The 17,352-nt window shown below is 37.4% G+C and overlaps 1 protein-coding gene across 3 annotated transcripts in view; it reads left to right on the forward strand.

The window, feature by feature from the left end:
• znrf3 (zinc and ring finger 3) overlaps positions 1 to 17,352 on the forward strand; it is a 70,827-nt gene that overhangs the window by 50,091 nt on the left and 3,384 nt on the right. For all 3 annotated transcript variants that reach the window (XM_084115590.1, XM_084115591.1, XM_084115592.1), the window contains 5 exons: positions 11,897 to 11,971; positions 14,574 to 14,705; positions 15,367 to 15,474; positions 15,679 to 15,846; positions 17,185 to 17,287. In XM_084115590.1, the coding sequence (XP_083971716.1) occupies positions 11,897 to 11,971; positions 14,574 to 14,705; positions 15,367 to 15,474; positions 15,679 to 15,846; positions 17,185 to 17,287 (586 nt within the window). The remainder of the gene's footprint in view (positions 1 to 11,896; positions 11,972 to 14,573; positions 14,706 to 15,366; positions 15,475 to 15,678; positions 15,847 to 17,184; positions 17,288 to 17,352) is intronic.

Here is a 17,352-nt window from a genome sequence, read left to right on the forward strand (position 1 = left end):
TTGTTCTTCTTGTTTCTTGTTTCACTCAGAAATAATTTTCATTACAGAAGTAAAATGGGTTATAAAGACCTTTACTTGATTAAGAACTAAAGGGATACTGTCCAATTAAAAACAAAAAGGAAAGATCAGTTACTCACCCTCATGTTGTTCCAAACCCATAAGACTTATTCAAACTTGAAACACAAATTAAGATATTTTTAAGTGAAAAGATATTTCTGTTTCTCCATTGAAAGTCCGTTCCACCAAAACTTCAAAAAGTTCATAAAGAGATCATAAACGAGATCCATATGAATCAAACTATTTAATTTAAGGGTCTGTTCACACTTGGCATGTTTGGTCTGATTAAAGCGAACCCTGGTGCGTTTGCTCTCTTAGTGCTGTTCATTTGAACGTGTGAACGCTGCCATCCAAACCCTGGTGCGCACCAAACAAGTGGAACATAGTTAAACCAAAAACAAACAAAAAATACTTTTTCATGTTGTTCCTAACATGTATGACTTACTTTCTTCAGTGGAGCTTCAGTTATTTTGAAGCATGTTTCCTACAATGAAGGTCAGTGGTGTCCAAAACATCACTGAATCTCATTTAATTATATTGAGAAAAAACACATTGTTTTTAAAATTTAATCTTTTGCATTTCACAGAAAATAAATGAGAAAGTAAATGATGGGTGAACTATCCTTGTAACTTTGTCTCAGATGTTTCTCCTAAAATTCCTGAGGAGAAATAAAACAGAAGCTAATTGCTGTCATAAAAATACAGAGCTATAAAAATGAATGTGGACAGCATAACTCGGGACAATTTGGTCTTGGAAGAATTTGATGAGGAATAGTTTTGCAGAACCTTGCAGACTTTTGTAGCTTTGCAAATTTGAGCGTGGTGGTTTGTGAGACAGATCTCTTCTGAAACTCTAGACGAGACGTGTGAGATTACTAGGGCCTCTGGGAATCTCTGCACTAGCCTTAAGTCTCCATTTGCACTCCATTTAATCTCATTGCCATCTAGGAGAAACAATTGAGATGTTAAACAGATCTCATGTGCGATTTGTCTTTCCTGTGGCAGGGGGGAACTGGAGGTAGGAAACTGAGAACGGGACTGGCTAACACACCTGGTAGCCTCAGGTGCACGAAGCCACCGGCTTGTGTGTCAGGTAAAGATACGCTTGTTAAAGTGTGAGACGTGTGAGCGCAGGGAGGGATTGTGGGTGGTTGAATTACAGCTCTCTGGAGTAGAAGAGACAATAGAGCAAGAGGGAGAGTTCTTCTCCTGTTTCCTACTCTCAGAACAGCCTTGAGAAAGATGAATGAATGAGAGGCAGAGGTGGAAAAAACGGAATGAACGTGTGAGAGGAAGCGAGGAGTTTCCATCAGATTTCTTCATTCATTGAAAGAGAGACACCTCGTTTTTTGTACTTGTATCAAAGTGCTGCCCCTCTGCTTGAAATCCTTGAAGTCTTCTGGTAAATCCCCCCGCTGCAAGGGTTAATCTAAGTGCTGGAAAGCCGTTGTGGTCTTGTATAGGCCGAGTCTAAACCTGCTGTTCTGTTTGCCTGAGGAGAAACGCAGCTCACCAAATGCAGATCCCATTACAAAGACGCAGACGCACACACAAAGTGTCTCCCTCGCACACACAGACACACACACACACACACACACACACACTCACACTCTCATGAAGCTTAGCTCAAATATACCCCACACACAGAGAGCCACTTCAAGGGAAGGTTAGATTAGAGAGGTATGAAGGCAGAGAGCTCATGCTCCTTTAATTAAAGTCATTCGCATTCAGCTGTCCTCATTCACCGCAGTGCACAAGCAGCTCTGATCTGACGACTCCACGCTGGCTCGCACTCTTCAATCAGAGACCAAAAACAGTTGCATTTCGTTTAATGAATAATTTAACACATTGTTAATTATATGTATATAGTATTGCCTACTTGCAATTATATTTTTATATATATATATATATATTTATATATATATATACACACACACACACACACACACACACACACACACACACACACACACACATATACATATGTATATATATATACGTATGTATGTGTATATGTATATATATATGTATATATATGTATATATATATATATGTATATATATATATATGTGTATATATATATATATATATATATATATATATATATATATATATATATATATATATATATATATATATATATATATATATATATATATATATATGCATACATACACACACACACACACACACACACATATACATATGTATATATATATACGTATGTATGTGTATATGTATATATATATGTATATATATGTATATATATATATATGTATATATATATATATGTATATATATATATATATATATATATATATATATATATATATATATATATATATATATATATATATATATATATGCATACATACACACACACACACACACACAGTATGTATTTGTATGTATGTAAATGTACATATGCCACTTATTGGCATAAAATATTCAGAGGGTCTCAATGATGACATTGTTGGTTTAGCAGATAATGACTTTATTTCTCTGTAAAAATCAAATAATAATAAGCCATAAGCAAAATAGTATTCTAGCACAATCTAGAGTTACCATGCTAACTTATTAAGGAGGTTATGTGTGAATGTATTTGGTTCTTTTTAATATTGTCAGACATCTTAGTCATGACTTTTGTTTGGGTTCTGTGGTAATTCATTTGTGTGTAATTTTATTTAAGTGGAATGACTGTATAATGCATCAGTCCGAGTATGTAGGCAGGTTTTTAGCATTGCTCCGCTGGTTGTAAAGATCGTGTAGATGCTGACTTCTGTGGGATGCCACATTTTTAAACTCTCTGTGACCCTGGGCAGCCCTTTGTTTCTGATTGTCTTAAGACCGTGTCAGCAGAGCGTCTCCCCGCAGTGTTAACTTTATTAAAGATAACTTATGCGTGTGTTTGTTTGCCTCGTGCTGTGGTACCCTTATTAAATCTAAACTCGCCTGGATTGAGTTATCATTGACAGGGAATCCACAGCACACTTACTTAATAATGACTTCTTTGATGAAAGCTCTGAATGCTCCACTGTACTGAGCAAGAGCGTTTCACATCCATTTAAAAGAAAGTTTCTGAATGGTGTACGTGACATTGTTGAGCCTCTCAGAAATGCAATTAGCTTCACTTTTCCCCTGTACAGCTACAAGGACAGGCTATGCTGGCAAAACCGCGATGAGCGATTTTCAAACGCTACTCTTTCTTGTTTTACGGTATGTGTTTGATGTCAGCTCCTCTTTACAGGCTCTTTAAAGTCAACGTGAAATCAAAACGGACCTTTTTGTTAACGATTTTGTGGTCTTATTGTGAATGATTTATAATCTCACATATTATTACAAATTATAATAATGATTAAATATATCGGCACAATATTTATTGTTCATACAATCAACATTGGTTGGATGGTTAACCAATAGCCAAATAGTTACTAGGCATTGTTTTAGTAAACTATCATTCAATCTGGCTGAATTCAATTTTTTCCCAGTTTTTTATAATTCAATCAGTTCAATCAATGGATAGAAAAAAAAAAAAAACATTGTACATTGTTTCTTGGTGACTCTCTTGTTGACTCAGATTACGGAAGTACAATTGGTTAGAAACAGTAATTCACGTTGACTTTAAACTTGACTTAAAATGTTTTCTTTCAAAACTGCAACATACCTCACATACCAATTTGGTATTGAGAGGAGATCGAAAAGACAGGATTGTTTACTTTTCCTGTGCATGGTTAAGACTGGAAAACCGGTATAAAAACAAAACATACACCCAAATAGAGAGCGAGAGGAAAGCAAAAAAATGAGGGGGAAATTTAATTAGCGGTTGTCCATCCTGAGGCGCAGGGTTTGCAGTCACCAGAGTTAGCGGGAAGCCGATGGGCTTTAAATTAGTGGCTGCGTTTTTTTTTTTTGACTGATCGTTGAGTGCAGGGAAAGGAAAGAGGAGGGGGAGCCTTGAGAATGATAAATGGAGAAGAGGGCAATTTTATGACCCCTCAGGAAGTTGCTGGCATAGCTGGGAACCAAAGCTGGAGTTCATTCTATTAATGATGAAATAATGAACAGGGATTCTCCCACAGAATGTCAGATGACATCACCAGCCTCCCCGTCATTGTTTCTCGTCATTGAGGCGCCGCTGACAGATCAAGTGGGTATCATCTGGAGAGGAACATTTAGTTCTTCCAAATCAACACCATTTGATTCAATACAATCAACATGTAGCTGTTGAATGAGAAGAAATTCACATCCACAAGAGCTAATATGCTAGTCAGATGGAGTTTTAGATGCAGGAAAAGATTGTTTAAAACCAATTCAATGGACTAGTAAGTATAGAATGCTAAGTCTGTTTGTTATCTGAATGTGAATGCAAAGTATGACAATTAGCTGAGCCATTGGCACAACGTATCCCAAAGCATTCGGCACACTTAACCATACAGCTACCATTTTTTTGGGGAAAATGCTTCTACCTTGGTGGATGTATCTATCTGTCTGTCTGTCTGTCTGTTTGTCAATCTAAATTTGGGCCCTTATAAATATATTGTCATGTTTATATTTAGAAATATACTATATTTATACTGTAAATGTTATGTCCATTTGTGAGTTGCAGGAAAAATGGAACACCAGTCTTTCTGTCCTGTGAGTTATTCTTTGGCTGCACAGTTGCAGGGCCTTGTATTTGCCTCGTGACAGAGTCAGTCCCTTTGCTAGGTGCCCCACACACACACACATAAGCACATGCAAGTGTATTTTCTGGTTATGCAACAGGAGCTGGAAGTGATGAGAGATTTCGTTAGGGGAGGGAAAGTGAAAGGATGACTTGAAAGAAAAAAGGTTGATGGTATGGTGATTTGAAGAAATCAATGCATTTCGCTGGAAGACAATTAATTAGGATTTATTTTTGAATTGATGTATTCCAGTGTGTCAAACTAGCCGTAAATGAAATGAATGGCAGCTTTATTCACCTGAACTAGCGTGCGCATTTTATAAGCAGCACACCCCTAAAGTTGGCTAATTAACAGGTGAATGTTCCCTCTGTGAAACAACTTCATAAAACATTGTTAATTAGCTGTAAAAAGCATTATGTCATTATAAGGTTATTTTGAAGTTATTTAGCCTAATCTATACCACTTACCTGAACCTAGCCTTATCTTTTCAGTCCTTCAAACAGTTTTTGCTTCCAGTATGAAACTGAACTCAGAACAGGTCTGAACAAGAAGCTGACCTGTAGTCCAGGGTCTTCTGGTGCCTTCCCTCAAATTATCCTATATTAGTTCTGCACTACTTAACAGGGGCCTCCAATGAGACTGGCATCTCAGTTAGGTCGCTGCGTCCACAGACCGGGCCAAAATCAAGACCTGTTTTTCAGTAAATAACCATTGACTATGTGAAGGCATGTTATTAAGACCCATTTACCTCTTATCTTTAGAGAGAATGCTCTACTCTAAATGTCAATTTAGAGTAAAGGCAAGCTTTAGATCAAACTTTAGTGACTGGTCTTAGAGGTCTCTCTCTCCATCTGTTTGCAGTTGTTCAGTTTAAATAGTTCAGTGACTTTTTCAGTGATAATCAACGGTGCTTGTGAATAAAATGTTTTTTAGGGTGTGCAATCTGTGCATACATTTAATTCCATATAGAAAATTCTTATTTGCTGATCTTTTAAAGGCACACTATGCAGTTTCCGTTTTTGTCAAACAGCGACCCCTAGAGTCGCTGTGGAGTACTTGTATTTAACATTACTGTCGTAAATACCAGTCACGCAAAGTCGTCTCTGCACTCTTCCGACCACGCTTTCTTCGTTTTCTTCATCGACTCTGCCATGATTCACATCTGAAATGCGTGCTAGTGTCTTCCATAGAGGCCGCTTCATATGTTGTTGATGTATGTGACGCAAGTCGAGATTCTCGTGAGATTTAGTGGGGTGCCACCTCTCAAACCTGCACCCTAACCCTAACCGCACCCTAACCCTAACCCCCCATCGCTTTGCTATCGGGATGATTCGCCCTACCATCGAAATGACCATTCGTTCTACCATTCGTTTACCATCGAAATGACTTCAAAGCCGTTATATTAAAGTACAAATCTTGCAGTGTGCCTTTAAGATGTGCATGTTGACACTTAGTACAGTTGCATATGGTCCAGTTCACAATAGTTCACCGTTTCCTCTAATAAATTAAGCAGAATTTCAGAGTTTCTTGAGCAGCAAATCAGCATATTAGAATGATTTCTGAAGGATCATGTGACACTGAAGACCGGAGTAATGAATATAAAATAGTTATTTTAAATGGTAATACCATTTCACAATATTACTAGACTTTTGATCAAATAAATGCAGCCTTGAGAGAATTAAATACTTGAATAGTAGTGCATGTTTCTAACTTTAATGAACTGTTAGTGTAAATGAATGAATGGGAAAACCTAAATTATTATTAAGTCAAATCTAAAACTGAAAACAGAGCTATTTTTCTGTCCAAATGCCTTTTGTTTGTTTCGAACAATTTTATATGTACTTCCAGGCAGAGCTGCTGAGACAAAGGAAGTTTAATTTAACACTAGGTCTGTACTGTGATTTGTGTTACTACATGACTTTTACAAGCTTCATAAACATTTTTCACCCATAAAAATAGTTTAAAATGGTAACACGCTGTACTCATGGTTGCTATAAAATGTAGCTGTTATTGCTTAATGGACTATTTTGTCCATAAAACAAATATTAAACCATAAGTGTAAGTGTGTGTTCTAGTTAAGGGTTCTTCCTGCTTGTTGGCAGCAAGTTTTGTGTGGCACATTTATGCAGCCTCTAAGAAATACGTTTTGGTGCGATATGGAGAATGTGTTACCGTTTACCACGGTAACAAAAATACAAGTAAATTGTTACTTTTTTTTTTTTTTTTAACACATGTAATGATAATTCCATGGTATTCTCTACAGTACTTTGGAGTAATATATTATCGAACAATTTAGTGATCGATCTGAATGCAATACCATGAGATAACTACTTTAACACATTATTACTACAGTACTTTTTGCAGTGGTGTAAAATGTAATTTTAGTAATTTTACTCCTTAACTACTGTATAATTATTGTATATAATTTCAGTAAGTTGTAGTGATATTAAAATGTAATACTTGATTTTAAAATACTTGAAAAATATTTTTATGTAGATTTTTATGTATGATGTTTAACATTCCACAAAAGATTCTTTATGGTGGAAAAAGTTTATTCCAATGTTTTTCACACTAAGAAAATAGTTCTTCTATGGCATCACTGTGAAAACCTCCTTTTGAAACCTTTATTTTTTTGCAACTTGGTAGTTTTTATTTGTAAGGAAAGTAACCTTATGTAGTCAATAACGCATTTTGTGGGTGTTTTTATTTAGTCTTCCTAACATTTTTAGGTAAATTCTATGTAAAAATTCTTCTTTTTCCTCTTTGCTTTTCAACCAGTGCACTGACACAAGTCAACAGCAGAAATATAACCTTAAAAAATGACAGCATAAGAGCAGCTGTAGCCTGTGTCTATTTAGCGTTAAGTGCTGTGGTTCTAGTAAGGACCTCAGTGTAAACTTAAGCTAAGTGTGTTGTTTGGATTTTCGTGTTAAGTGTAGCTCAGGCAAACCCAAGTAGTGAAGAGACTGTGAGAAACCAAGTAGGTACAGTTTTGTACTTTGCTGACTTGGATGCTTATTTTATTTTCCCTTTCTTTCCCTTCAAGAATCTAGGACTTGCCTAAGTAATGTCTTGGCACTTTCACAGAAAATATAGGGTGATCATTTTATTTTTATTTTTTAAAGTTTTTTGTAAGTAAACTCTAAATGAGGAAAGTATGCCTTTATCTTTGAGGAATCCCAACGGCCAGAAGGCAACCTGAAATTACAGCGTAATGGCAGAGCTTTGCTTTCTGAGGACTTAATTACTTTAATTATAGCAATGCAGAGAGTGTGTAGGATTGCTTAAATATAAAAAGGGGCGAGGAGGAGAAAGCGAGACGAAAAAATGCATAAAATCGGAGAGATGATTGCTTCAAAGGTCTATAAATTGATTGTAGCCCACCTGGATATCACAGTCACTATTGCACCGGTTGACGTAGTGCTTTCTAGCAATCATAAGTTCATTGCGATTTTGCAGTCAATATTACATTTATTTTTTACTACAGCAAAGGTACAGTTATAGTACCTTCTTAGGGCTCTATGATTTCTGCAATGCTGAAAATGCGGATGGAATCGTGGAATCCAGTCATAATGTCTGGTCAGTTAATTCTAATGAATGAATTGTTTGTTTGGATGGTTCCATGCAAAGGATTCACTTATTTCAGGCACAAATCCTTGCGCAGTATTTTAAATCTTCTCGATTATAACAAATTACTTGCATGCATTTAGTGTAAATGTATCCGTTCAATATTCTGGAACACGAAAATGTTATCCTAACTGACATTTTTCATTCCACGGTTCCCATGGAAATTCGTAAATTGTGCTGTCTAATGTTTTCATATTGATTATTTGTCGATTAGTAGTCTAATGCGCGAGAAAAAATACTGTATGACTCTGGTTATCAAATTGTAAATTATGTTATCAGATAGTTTTATATTTAAAAAGATTTTGTATCCCCCTTAGCTTTAATGTAGTTAGCTATTTTTTGTAAGTAGATTATTGTGTAGCTAGGTTAGGGTTAGGGTTAGGGTGTTTTGTGTAGTTTTGTGTAGCTAACTAATTCAAAAGAGTAGCTACAATTTCAAAGTAGATTCCTCAACACTGCTGGTGGCCATTGTTTGCAGGACACCTGAACAAGGGGTGTGTGTGTGTGTGTGTGTGTGTGTGTGTGTGTGTGTGTGTGTGTGTGTGTGCGTGTGTGTGTGTGTGTGTGTGTGTGAGGTTGTGCGGTGGTCTTTGCTTTGTCTTAAGAAGCTTTTCTTGCTGTCGTTAGGCAAGTTGTTACATTGCAGCGCTTGCTCAAAGTAGATTCCATGTCTCTTTCTTCTGGCCTGTTCCACCAGTCTCTCTCTCTCTCTCTCTCTCTCTCTCTCTCTCTCTCTCTCTCTCTCTCTCTCTCTCTCTCTCTCTCTCGTTCTTTGTCAACCACCCCTCTCTCCAACCCTTCATTTTACTCCTAAAGATCTTTTATCAAGCCACTATTAATAATTAACTGAAATTGCCATCTTCAAAAGAGCCGAAACACAGCTGAACCGTTCGAAGCACATTGATGTGGAGCAAACAAGGTAGAGCGAGAGAGTTCAGTCTGTTTCCGCATTCCTCTGGATCAGTCAATCAGCTAAACGGTAGTATGAATCTAAACGTTGACAAGACATAGCCTAAACAGTCATTAACTTCCACTTCGTTTTCATCTCTCGAGGTGTTCCCTCATCCAGCGTCAAATGAATTCCTTTGGATTCTCTCATGTCTTTCTCATTACAATGTTTACTGAGCATATTCACTTTTAAATGAAAATGACAGGTCTTATCAAAGACCGTAAGTTATTTCTGGGAATAATAAAATGTTGCACAATTGAATTAAGACTATTGTGTGGCTTATCTCTTAAAGGGGTCATCGGATGCCCATTTTCCACAAGTTGGTATGATTCTTTAGGGCGTTCATGTAAAGTTTGTAATATACTTCGGTTAAAATTCCTCCTTTTTAACTTTTTACCTCCTCAAAAACAGTTTTGTTCACAGTGGCCTGTTTCAGTGCATGTCTCTTTAAATGATAATGAGCAACTGCGAATGGCGAATGGGGGTGTCGAATGGCTGAGGGCAGAAATATGCTAATACGGGACAGTCCGTCAGTGGTCGTGGGCGGAGCATGAGCATTATGACATCATAGTGCTCAGAAAATCCAAAGGGCCTGATCATTGAGTGTTTAGACTTTTTGAGGATTAAAAAAAGAGTGAATGGATTTTTTTCATTGTATGGTGGTTTTGTCCACACACTGCAAAGACACATTTATATGCAAACACCATATAAAAGTGAATTTTGCATCCGATGACCCCTTTAAAATGCCTTTTCTGCCAATTATGATATTTTTTTTTAAGCTCTCCTGAATTTGCTTGCTTTATCCAAAATTATGGGGAGATGGGAGAATGGGGTCATTGTGCAAAATGTTTGCTTTTTCCTTTCATTTTAGATTTGAGTTTGGTAATATTGCTGCATAACCTCTCACCCAACCCTTCCGTGCTGTACGACTGCAGTCCCATGAGTTTTCTCTGGGTTGTTTTTGTTCTCTTGCACGTTCTTGCTCAAGCTTTAACAGAAGTCAGAATGGGATTCGGTTTCACTGTGATTTTCCTGTGGGATTCAGTGAGTCTCGTGTTGAAATGTGTATTTGATAATGAATGTTGGCACCAACATTTTTAACAATTTTCCAATGTTTTATTCTATTTGGACTTGTAAGGTACTATTTATCAAGAAGATCAGCTAACCACATCACCAGACCCATCATTGTGTGGTAGACATCAAAATACAAAATGACATGGTTAATATGTCAACTTCCATCCATCTATCCATTTATATATCCATCTATCTATCCAATGTACCGTTTGATGTTAATGAACGTGTATTTGAATTACTGATGTCTTTAGCTACTAAATCCCGACCTAAACCAGCTTTCTCATTCGGGTCTTTTACGTGAGACTTCCAGCAAAATCACTTTGACGTAAATGAACAGTGAATTGCGGATACATGTATTGTTTGTTGAACAGTCACTGGCAATGTCTCTACCACACACACACACACAAACACAAACACACACTCACAGACATGCATAAGCACACAGGCAGTGTGTGGAGAGGCCATGCTTTCTCTCATAGTACCCAGAATGCCTTGGGCTTGGAAAAGTGCCATCCCTTTGCTACTCTGATAACAGAGTTATAGAGCTGCACATTGTCGCTTTGATCTCTTTATTTTACTTTTACTTTTCTTTTTTTTTCTTTTTCCAGTCTGTTCTTTTCTCTTTTGCATGAGTGGAGTTGGAACATACCCAGCCGTCAGTGTAAACAAAATGCGATTCCGGGTATGTGATGTTGATCATCTATTAAAATAATAAAACAATGAACATCAAGATGGCAATAAAATGGTGAACAAATGAAGCAATGAAAGCACAACTAAATGCATTGATCAAAGCTTTGAACTGTAGTTCTGTACAGAAAGCCACTGTAACCATCACAAAGTACTTGTTCTCCACACCGAGTCATGTGAGCCCTCTAGCTGAAGTGTAAGAGCGACCTCTATTGGCTGGGAGAGAAACAGGTAGAACGTTTAACGTGGTGTGGAAATATTTACTTAAGGCTCAAAAAAAGTCACATTACTGCAGTGTGTCTTTAAAATGGGCTGCTTTTAAATGAATCCAAATCTTTTAAATGAAGAAAAACTTTGATGTGGAGCCTACTGTTGCTCCCACTTCAAACATTTGGGGTTTGCGGTCTTACGGTTTCTTGTATTTTGAATTGTTGTCTTTTCCTATAAATGCAGTAATTACCAGTGTTGTTATAGTTAACTAAAATGAAAACTAAAACTATTAAAAGTAATCAGTAATTTAAATAAAATCTAAATATTAGTTTAGCAAGTAACTTTTGAATAAAAAATAAATGTAATAGAAATGTAAAAAAAAAAATGACAAAAGCACATTATAAAATGAAACTGAAACTTAAACTAAAATCAAAAACTGAACATATAAAAATAAAAGCTAAGATCAATTATTAATAAATACTAGTGTAAAATAACACTGGTAATTTGCAGTGCTTTATTCTTTTTCCACTGTTTACTTTTTCCACTGTTTACATTGTCAGTTTTAGATGAGATTTCGGCCCTTCAAGTGTAGAAGAATAATTTTTGTTTGTTTGTCACCGTCCTCACAGGCGAAGAGAGCCGTTCAGAGAGGGGCCACAGCTGTCATCTTTGACGTCTCTGAAAATCCAGATGCCATCGACCAGGTGAGTGTCTATAACATCAGTGATGTGCTGAATGTCAACCTAATTTGATCTTTATCAGCAATACATCCAGTTTTAATATTAGCATTTTCTAGAGTAACACCTGTCCATTACATGCATAATGTATGAAAAACATACATTTTTAATTGGATCCATTATTATAAATGGATGTATAATGAGACTATATATTTAGTTAGTTATAACAAGTTTTTGTAGATAATTTCAGCCTTCAGAGCCGTTTATACGACACATTTTCAACTAAAAATGGACAACTTTTTATTCGTTTTGGCCGTTCGTTTACACAACTGCGTTTTGGGGACCTGAAAACACAAACCTTTGAAAACAGGTTTCAAAGTGTAAGTAAAATTAAACCGTTATCATCTCCGTGTAAACATCAAAAACGCAAATTTGCATATTTTTTTGTTCAGTCTAAATGCGCATAGAGTTCCTTTACAAAGTGACATCGCCAACTACTGGTTCGGCAGCATAATACAGCGTTTTTTGTCATTTTCGTGGATCCGTGATTTTTAGTACATCAGTGTCGCGTAAACGTATCCTTTGTAGTGCTATACATAGGGTATATATATTTTTTTCATTTATTAATTTTTCTACTTTATACTTAAATCAAGGTTGAAGGTTTAAAACCTCACATTCTGAACTTCAAAACTCACATTTAGTGTTTAAAGATGTCATCGGTTTGTAATGTGGTTTATTAATGAAATTGCCTTCAATTGGTGGTTGTGTCCCAATTTGCATACTTACACTACATACTAAATTACACTCATTAATAGTTTGTAATCAGTAAGATTTTTTTTTTACATTTTATTTATAAATCAGTACATAATTGTATAAGTTGGGCATGTTTGGCACACTGTTTACAACTTCCAGTCTAATTCTAGTACCACATTCTGTTTAGGACTGAATCGGATGGGATGTATTGGTATTTTCTTTAAGAAATGCAAATGTAGTTAAAGATATTCAGTGGTAATTGAAAGAAGCGTGTTGTCCACTACCACTTTATTTCCATTTACTTAATGGAATCACTACCGTGGTGCAGCACCTATTCTCAGCACTGTCTGTGGAAAAGGCTGATCTGCGGAAGTCCTTTTCTTTGTCTCTGCTTTTGAGAGAGCAAGGGTCTTTTTTTCCACTCCCCTCTCTTTCACTGTGGTATTTTTCTCTTCCAAACCAGGCCCAGACTTGCTTTTTTTCCCCTCTGCTTCGTTCAGTTGTAAACGGTGTACAGACGAGATAAAAGAGCTTCTGTGTAGACCACATGAAAAGAGTCAGCGCTGTACATTCCAGTGCCAGCACCTCTGTCCAGACTCATTCGGCTTCCTCGGTTGCACAGATTACAGTTTAAAGCCTCAAGGCTTTGGGGAGGACGAGGAGAGTTTTAATCACGGGGCGAAGCATTAAGGGAAAAGCTTTCATCATCACCTGCTAGATCCTACCCTAGTTCCCTACCCCAGATCCTAACCTAGTTCTGTCCTTATTCATTTCTCTTTCTCTTTCTCTTTCTCTTTCTCTCTCTCCCTCTCTCTCTCTCTCTCTCTCTCTCTCTCTCTCTCTCTCTCTCTCTTTTCTCCCCCAGTAAGCATATGTACATTGCCAAAGACGTCTGTGATACCTCAACTGAAAAATGTATGCTATAACTTTAAGTGATCTAATTTTTGTCTGATGGGTTACTAAATGTGTTCAAAAAGTGCGACAGGTTTTGCTTTTGTTGTAAACAATCTTTAGTAAATATCTTTAGAAAACCGATTCCAGGAAAAAAATCATAAACGTCCCAATTTCTGTTAAATGTTATTCTATTCCATGTGACAAACACCTTAGAAGTGTATTGCAGATAAGCGAATGCTGTAAATCGTCAAGATAAAAATGCACAAACCGCAAAGACGTCTCTACGATGTACGTGTGCTGTTAGAGCCTGTATTTCTATCGTGTTGTAATGTGTAAACATAGAGAATGCGTTGTTTGAAACGGGAGGATTTCCCTGAGTCTGTGCATCTTTTCTTGAATGAAAACCCAACAGACCTGAAAAATAAGAGGGGGAAAAGAACGCTTAAATGACTATCTTTCAACTTCCCATATTTCACATGAGAGACATGACGACAGAGGGAGAAATAGAGGCTTAAATATCCCTGGTATTTCCCTCAGGTTTTTCAAATTACAGACTGGAGCTGTAGTCTGAGGGAGCTACAAGGCTAAATTGAGCATCCACATTTGCAACATGCAATTGGTTTACTGCTACTTTCCCCTTCTATAGAAAAAAAAGGCCAACCACAGTTTCCACGTCTGGACTCTATAGGTTGCTTTTTCACATGGGTGTATGTTGTCGGGGAGAGCTTTTCCCTGGCAACCGACTGCATGTAGATTGGGCAGATTGAATAATGATTGGAAACGTTATTCATTAAAATAATTACATGTATTTTTCTAAGTGCATCTTCAGATGTAAAGCCATAGCAGTATAATGGGTTTTTTGCTGCTTTTGAGAGTTTTTACTCAAAATAACTGTATCGTTTATTTGTTAAGTGGTCTGGCATGAGAGCTTGAAATCTCTCTCTCAAGTTCTTAATGTCTTTTTTCTCATTATTTTCTCTAGTTGAACCAGGTTTCAGAGGACCCCTTAAAGAGGCCGGTGGTCTATGTCAAAGGAGCCGATGCTGTTAAACTGATGAACATAGTCAATAAGCAAAAAGTTGCACGAGCCAGAATCCAACATCGACCACCAAGGGTGAGAGTTGACACTTGAATTGCATGCAATAAAATATATTAGTATGTTAGTTATAGTTGGAACTTTATGGGCCACAAGAACGTTTATCTACAACCCCATTTCCAGAAAAGATGGGACATTTTGTAAAATGCAATAAAATTCACAATCTGTGATAATCTGTCTCTTGAACCTTTTTTTTTAACTGACAAAAGTACAAAGAAAAGTTTTCCAATTTTTTCACTGACCAACATAATTGTATTTTGTAAATATAAACAAATTTTGATATTGATTGCTGCAACACACTACAAAAAAGTTGAGACAGATGCGGGTGATAAAGGTTAGATTATACAGACATTATAAAGGTTAGATTATACAACTCTTTTGAAACAGTCCACAATGAGTTGGTGAATTGGTAATAGGTGTTATCGGGGAATTACATACCGCTGGATGGTGCGATTGACCAATCAGAATGAAGTATTCCGTGTAATAAAACTGTCTAAAAATGAATCTCCTTTAAAGTACACCCTCTAGGGCAGGTTGTGTTTGGCTGTTGCGTTATCACATGAGTTTCCCACAAAGAAAGCTGTATTTTAAAAAGTTTGTAATTATTTTTTGTATGTAATCTTTTTTGCGTACACCTTATCTGTAAAATGTTCTGACATGTTCCTGTTGTCTACAACAGCCCACAGAGTATTTTGACATGGGAATCTTCCTGGCGTTCTTCGTTGTGGTGTCTCTGGTCTGCCTCATCCTCCTCATCAAGATAAAGCTCAAGCAAAGACGCAGCCAGGTGAGGCTCCATAACGCAGTTTGATGCATATTTGATTACACTGTAACAATTCAATTTGAGGTCTAAATTTTGACCTCATCGTCTCATGCAATATGATTCATTCACAGAAGGTGTCTTGTTTCATGTCAATGTACAATTTAAAGAAGTTTGTTTCTTGCCATTCCTGACATGCCTTCTGTACATGATTGTTTCCCCACCTGTCAGAGTTCCATGAACCGGATGGCTATTCAGGCCCTGGAAAAGATGGAAACACGCAAGTTCAAGGCTAAGGTCAAGGGTCAACGTGAGGCCAGCTGTGGAGCATCAGACTCCGTGAGCAGTAGTTCCACATCAGACTGTGCCATATGCCTTGAGAAATACATCGATGGCGAGGTAAATATCTTCACAAATGTTCAAAAGCTTGTAGGAAATAAAAACTGGCCAAATTTCCTCACTTTGTCAGTTCTCTAATATCTATTCCAAAACCAAATTACAGGCTAACAGATTAAAGGAATATGCCAAACCACTATTGCATGACCCTGGAAAATTAGTCATGCTTTCAAGTTTATTTATTTTGGTTGATTTGGTTTATTCGGCAATGGACCTTTTTGAGGTTTTTGATAATGTTGTCTTAAACATCCATGTTTTGGCCTCCCTGTGCTTCTTTTGTCTCAAAATATATGAAGACTAACGCTGGTGACATTTTTTTATTCGCCTTTGTGGTTATGTGTCATGCTAAAAAAAAAAGCACACAACAAAGAAATCAAGTCGTCTTAGATGCACAGAGGAAGTGGCGATATAAAAGGCTCAATGGCATCAAAGGGTTTGTCTGTGATGATTAAGAAAAGCAACAAAAGCGGGGCGGAAAGGCAGAGGGAGGGGGGATGAGTCATGCTTGGGGACAGAGAATGACTTCTGTGGGTGAGATCTGTGAAGTTAGGCTTTCGGTCTGAAGGCACAGGAGTGCATCTCTTCGAAAGGGATTGAGAATGTTAGCATCTTGAGCACTGACATGCTGTGTAACGGTGGCGCCATCTACAGTTCACATGCACAATGTGGTATTTTTGCATCTAAAGCAGGGGTGTCAGATTCTGCTTTTGGAGGGCCACCTTCCTGTTAAGTTTAGTTCCAGCCCTAATTAAACACACCTGAACCAGCTAATCAAGGTCTTCCAGATTGCTAGAAACTTTCTGGCTAGTGTGTTGGTGCAGGTTAAAGTTAAATTCTCCAGGGGTGCTTCTCATTTCTTATTTGTGCATCCTCGTTTCATTTCCACACGTCTTAGCTCCTCTCCCTTAGGATGCGAGGGAAGGATACACCTGTGTATATCCTCGCTCATGACTCCTCAGGAATCTTCCTCACTCCTCATTCCTCTCCTCCTCGCGGTGCAATTAGAGAATTGAGATGTCCTTCAAAATGGCTGAGTTCGATCAGTTTCCCAGGTCACGGGCTAGAGGACGGAGGAGCGAAGAAATGAGGAAGTATCAATTTGAGTATTGAGAAGCACCTCAGGACATTGGCCCTCCAGACGCAGAATTGGACACCCCTGATCTAAAGCAGCTCTGTGACTTGGTAAAAGCATAAAATTGGGGCCCATGGTTATCTGTTTTTTGGGGTTTGCGAATATTGCATTTCAGGAAGCTTCAAAATGTCATTGCAATAACTGGAAGGCCCACAAAAATGTTAAGACAGACCTGTTGACCTCACAAATCTTCTCCTCCACACTTGCAGGAGTTGAGGGTTATCCCTTGTGCACACCGATTTCACAAGAAATGTGTGGACCCTTGGCTACTTCAGCACCACACTTGTCCACACTGCAGGCACAACATTATTGGTGAGCATCAGAAACCGGCGAATAAACTTGTCAAATATGTCTAAATAATGATTCAGTTAATTTTT

The sequence above is a fragment of the Abramis brama genome (assembly GCF_963993115.1).
Source record: "Abramis brama genome assembly, chromosome: 5".
In the NCBI taxonomy this organism is placed as follows: Eukaryota; Metazoa; Chordata; class Actinopteri; order Cypriniformes; family Leuciscidae; genus Abramis; species Abramis brama.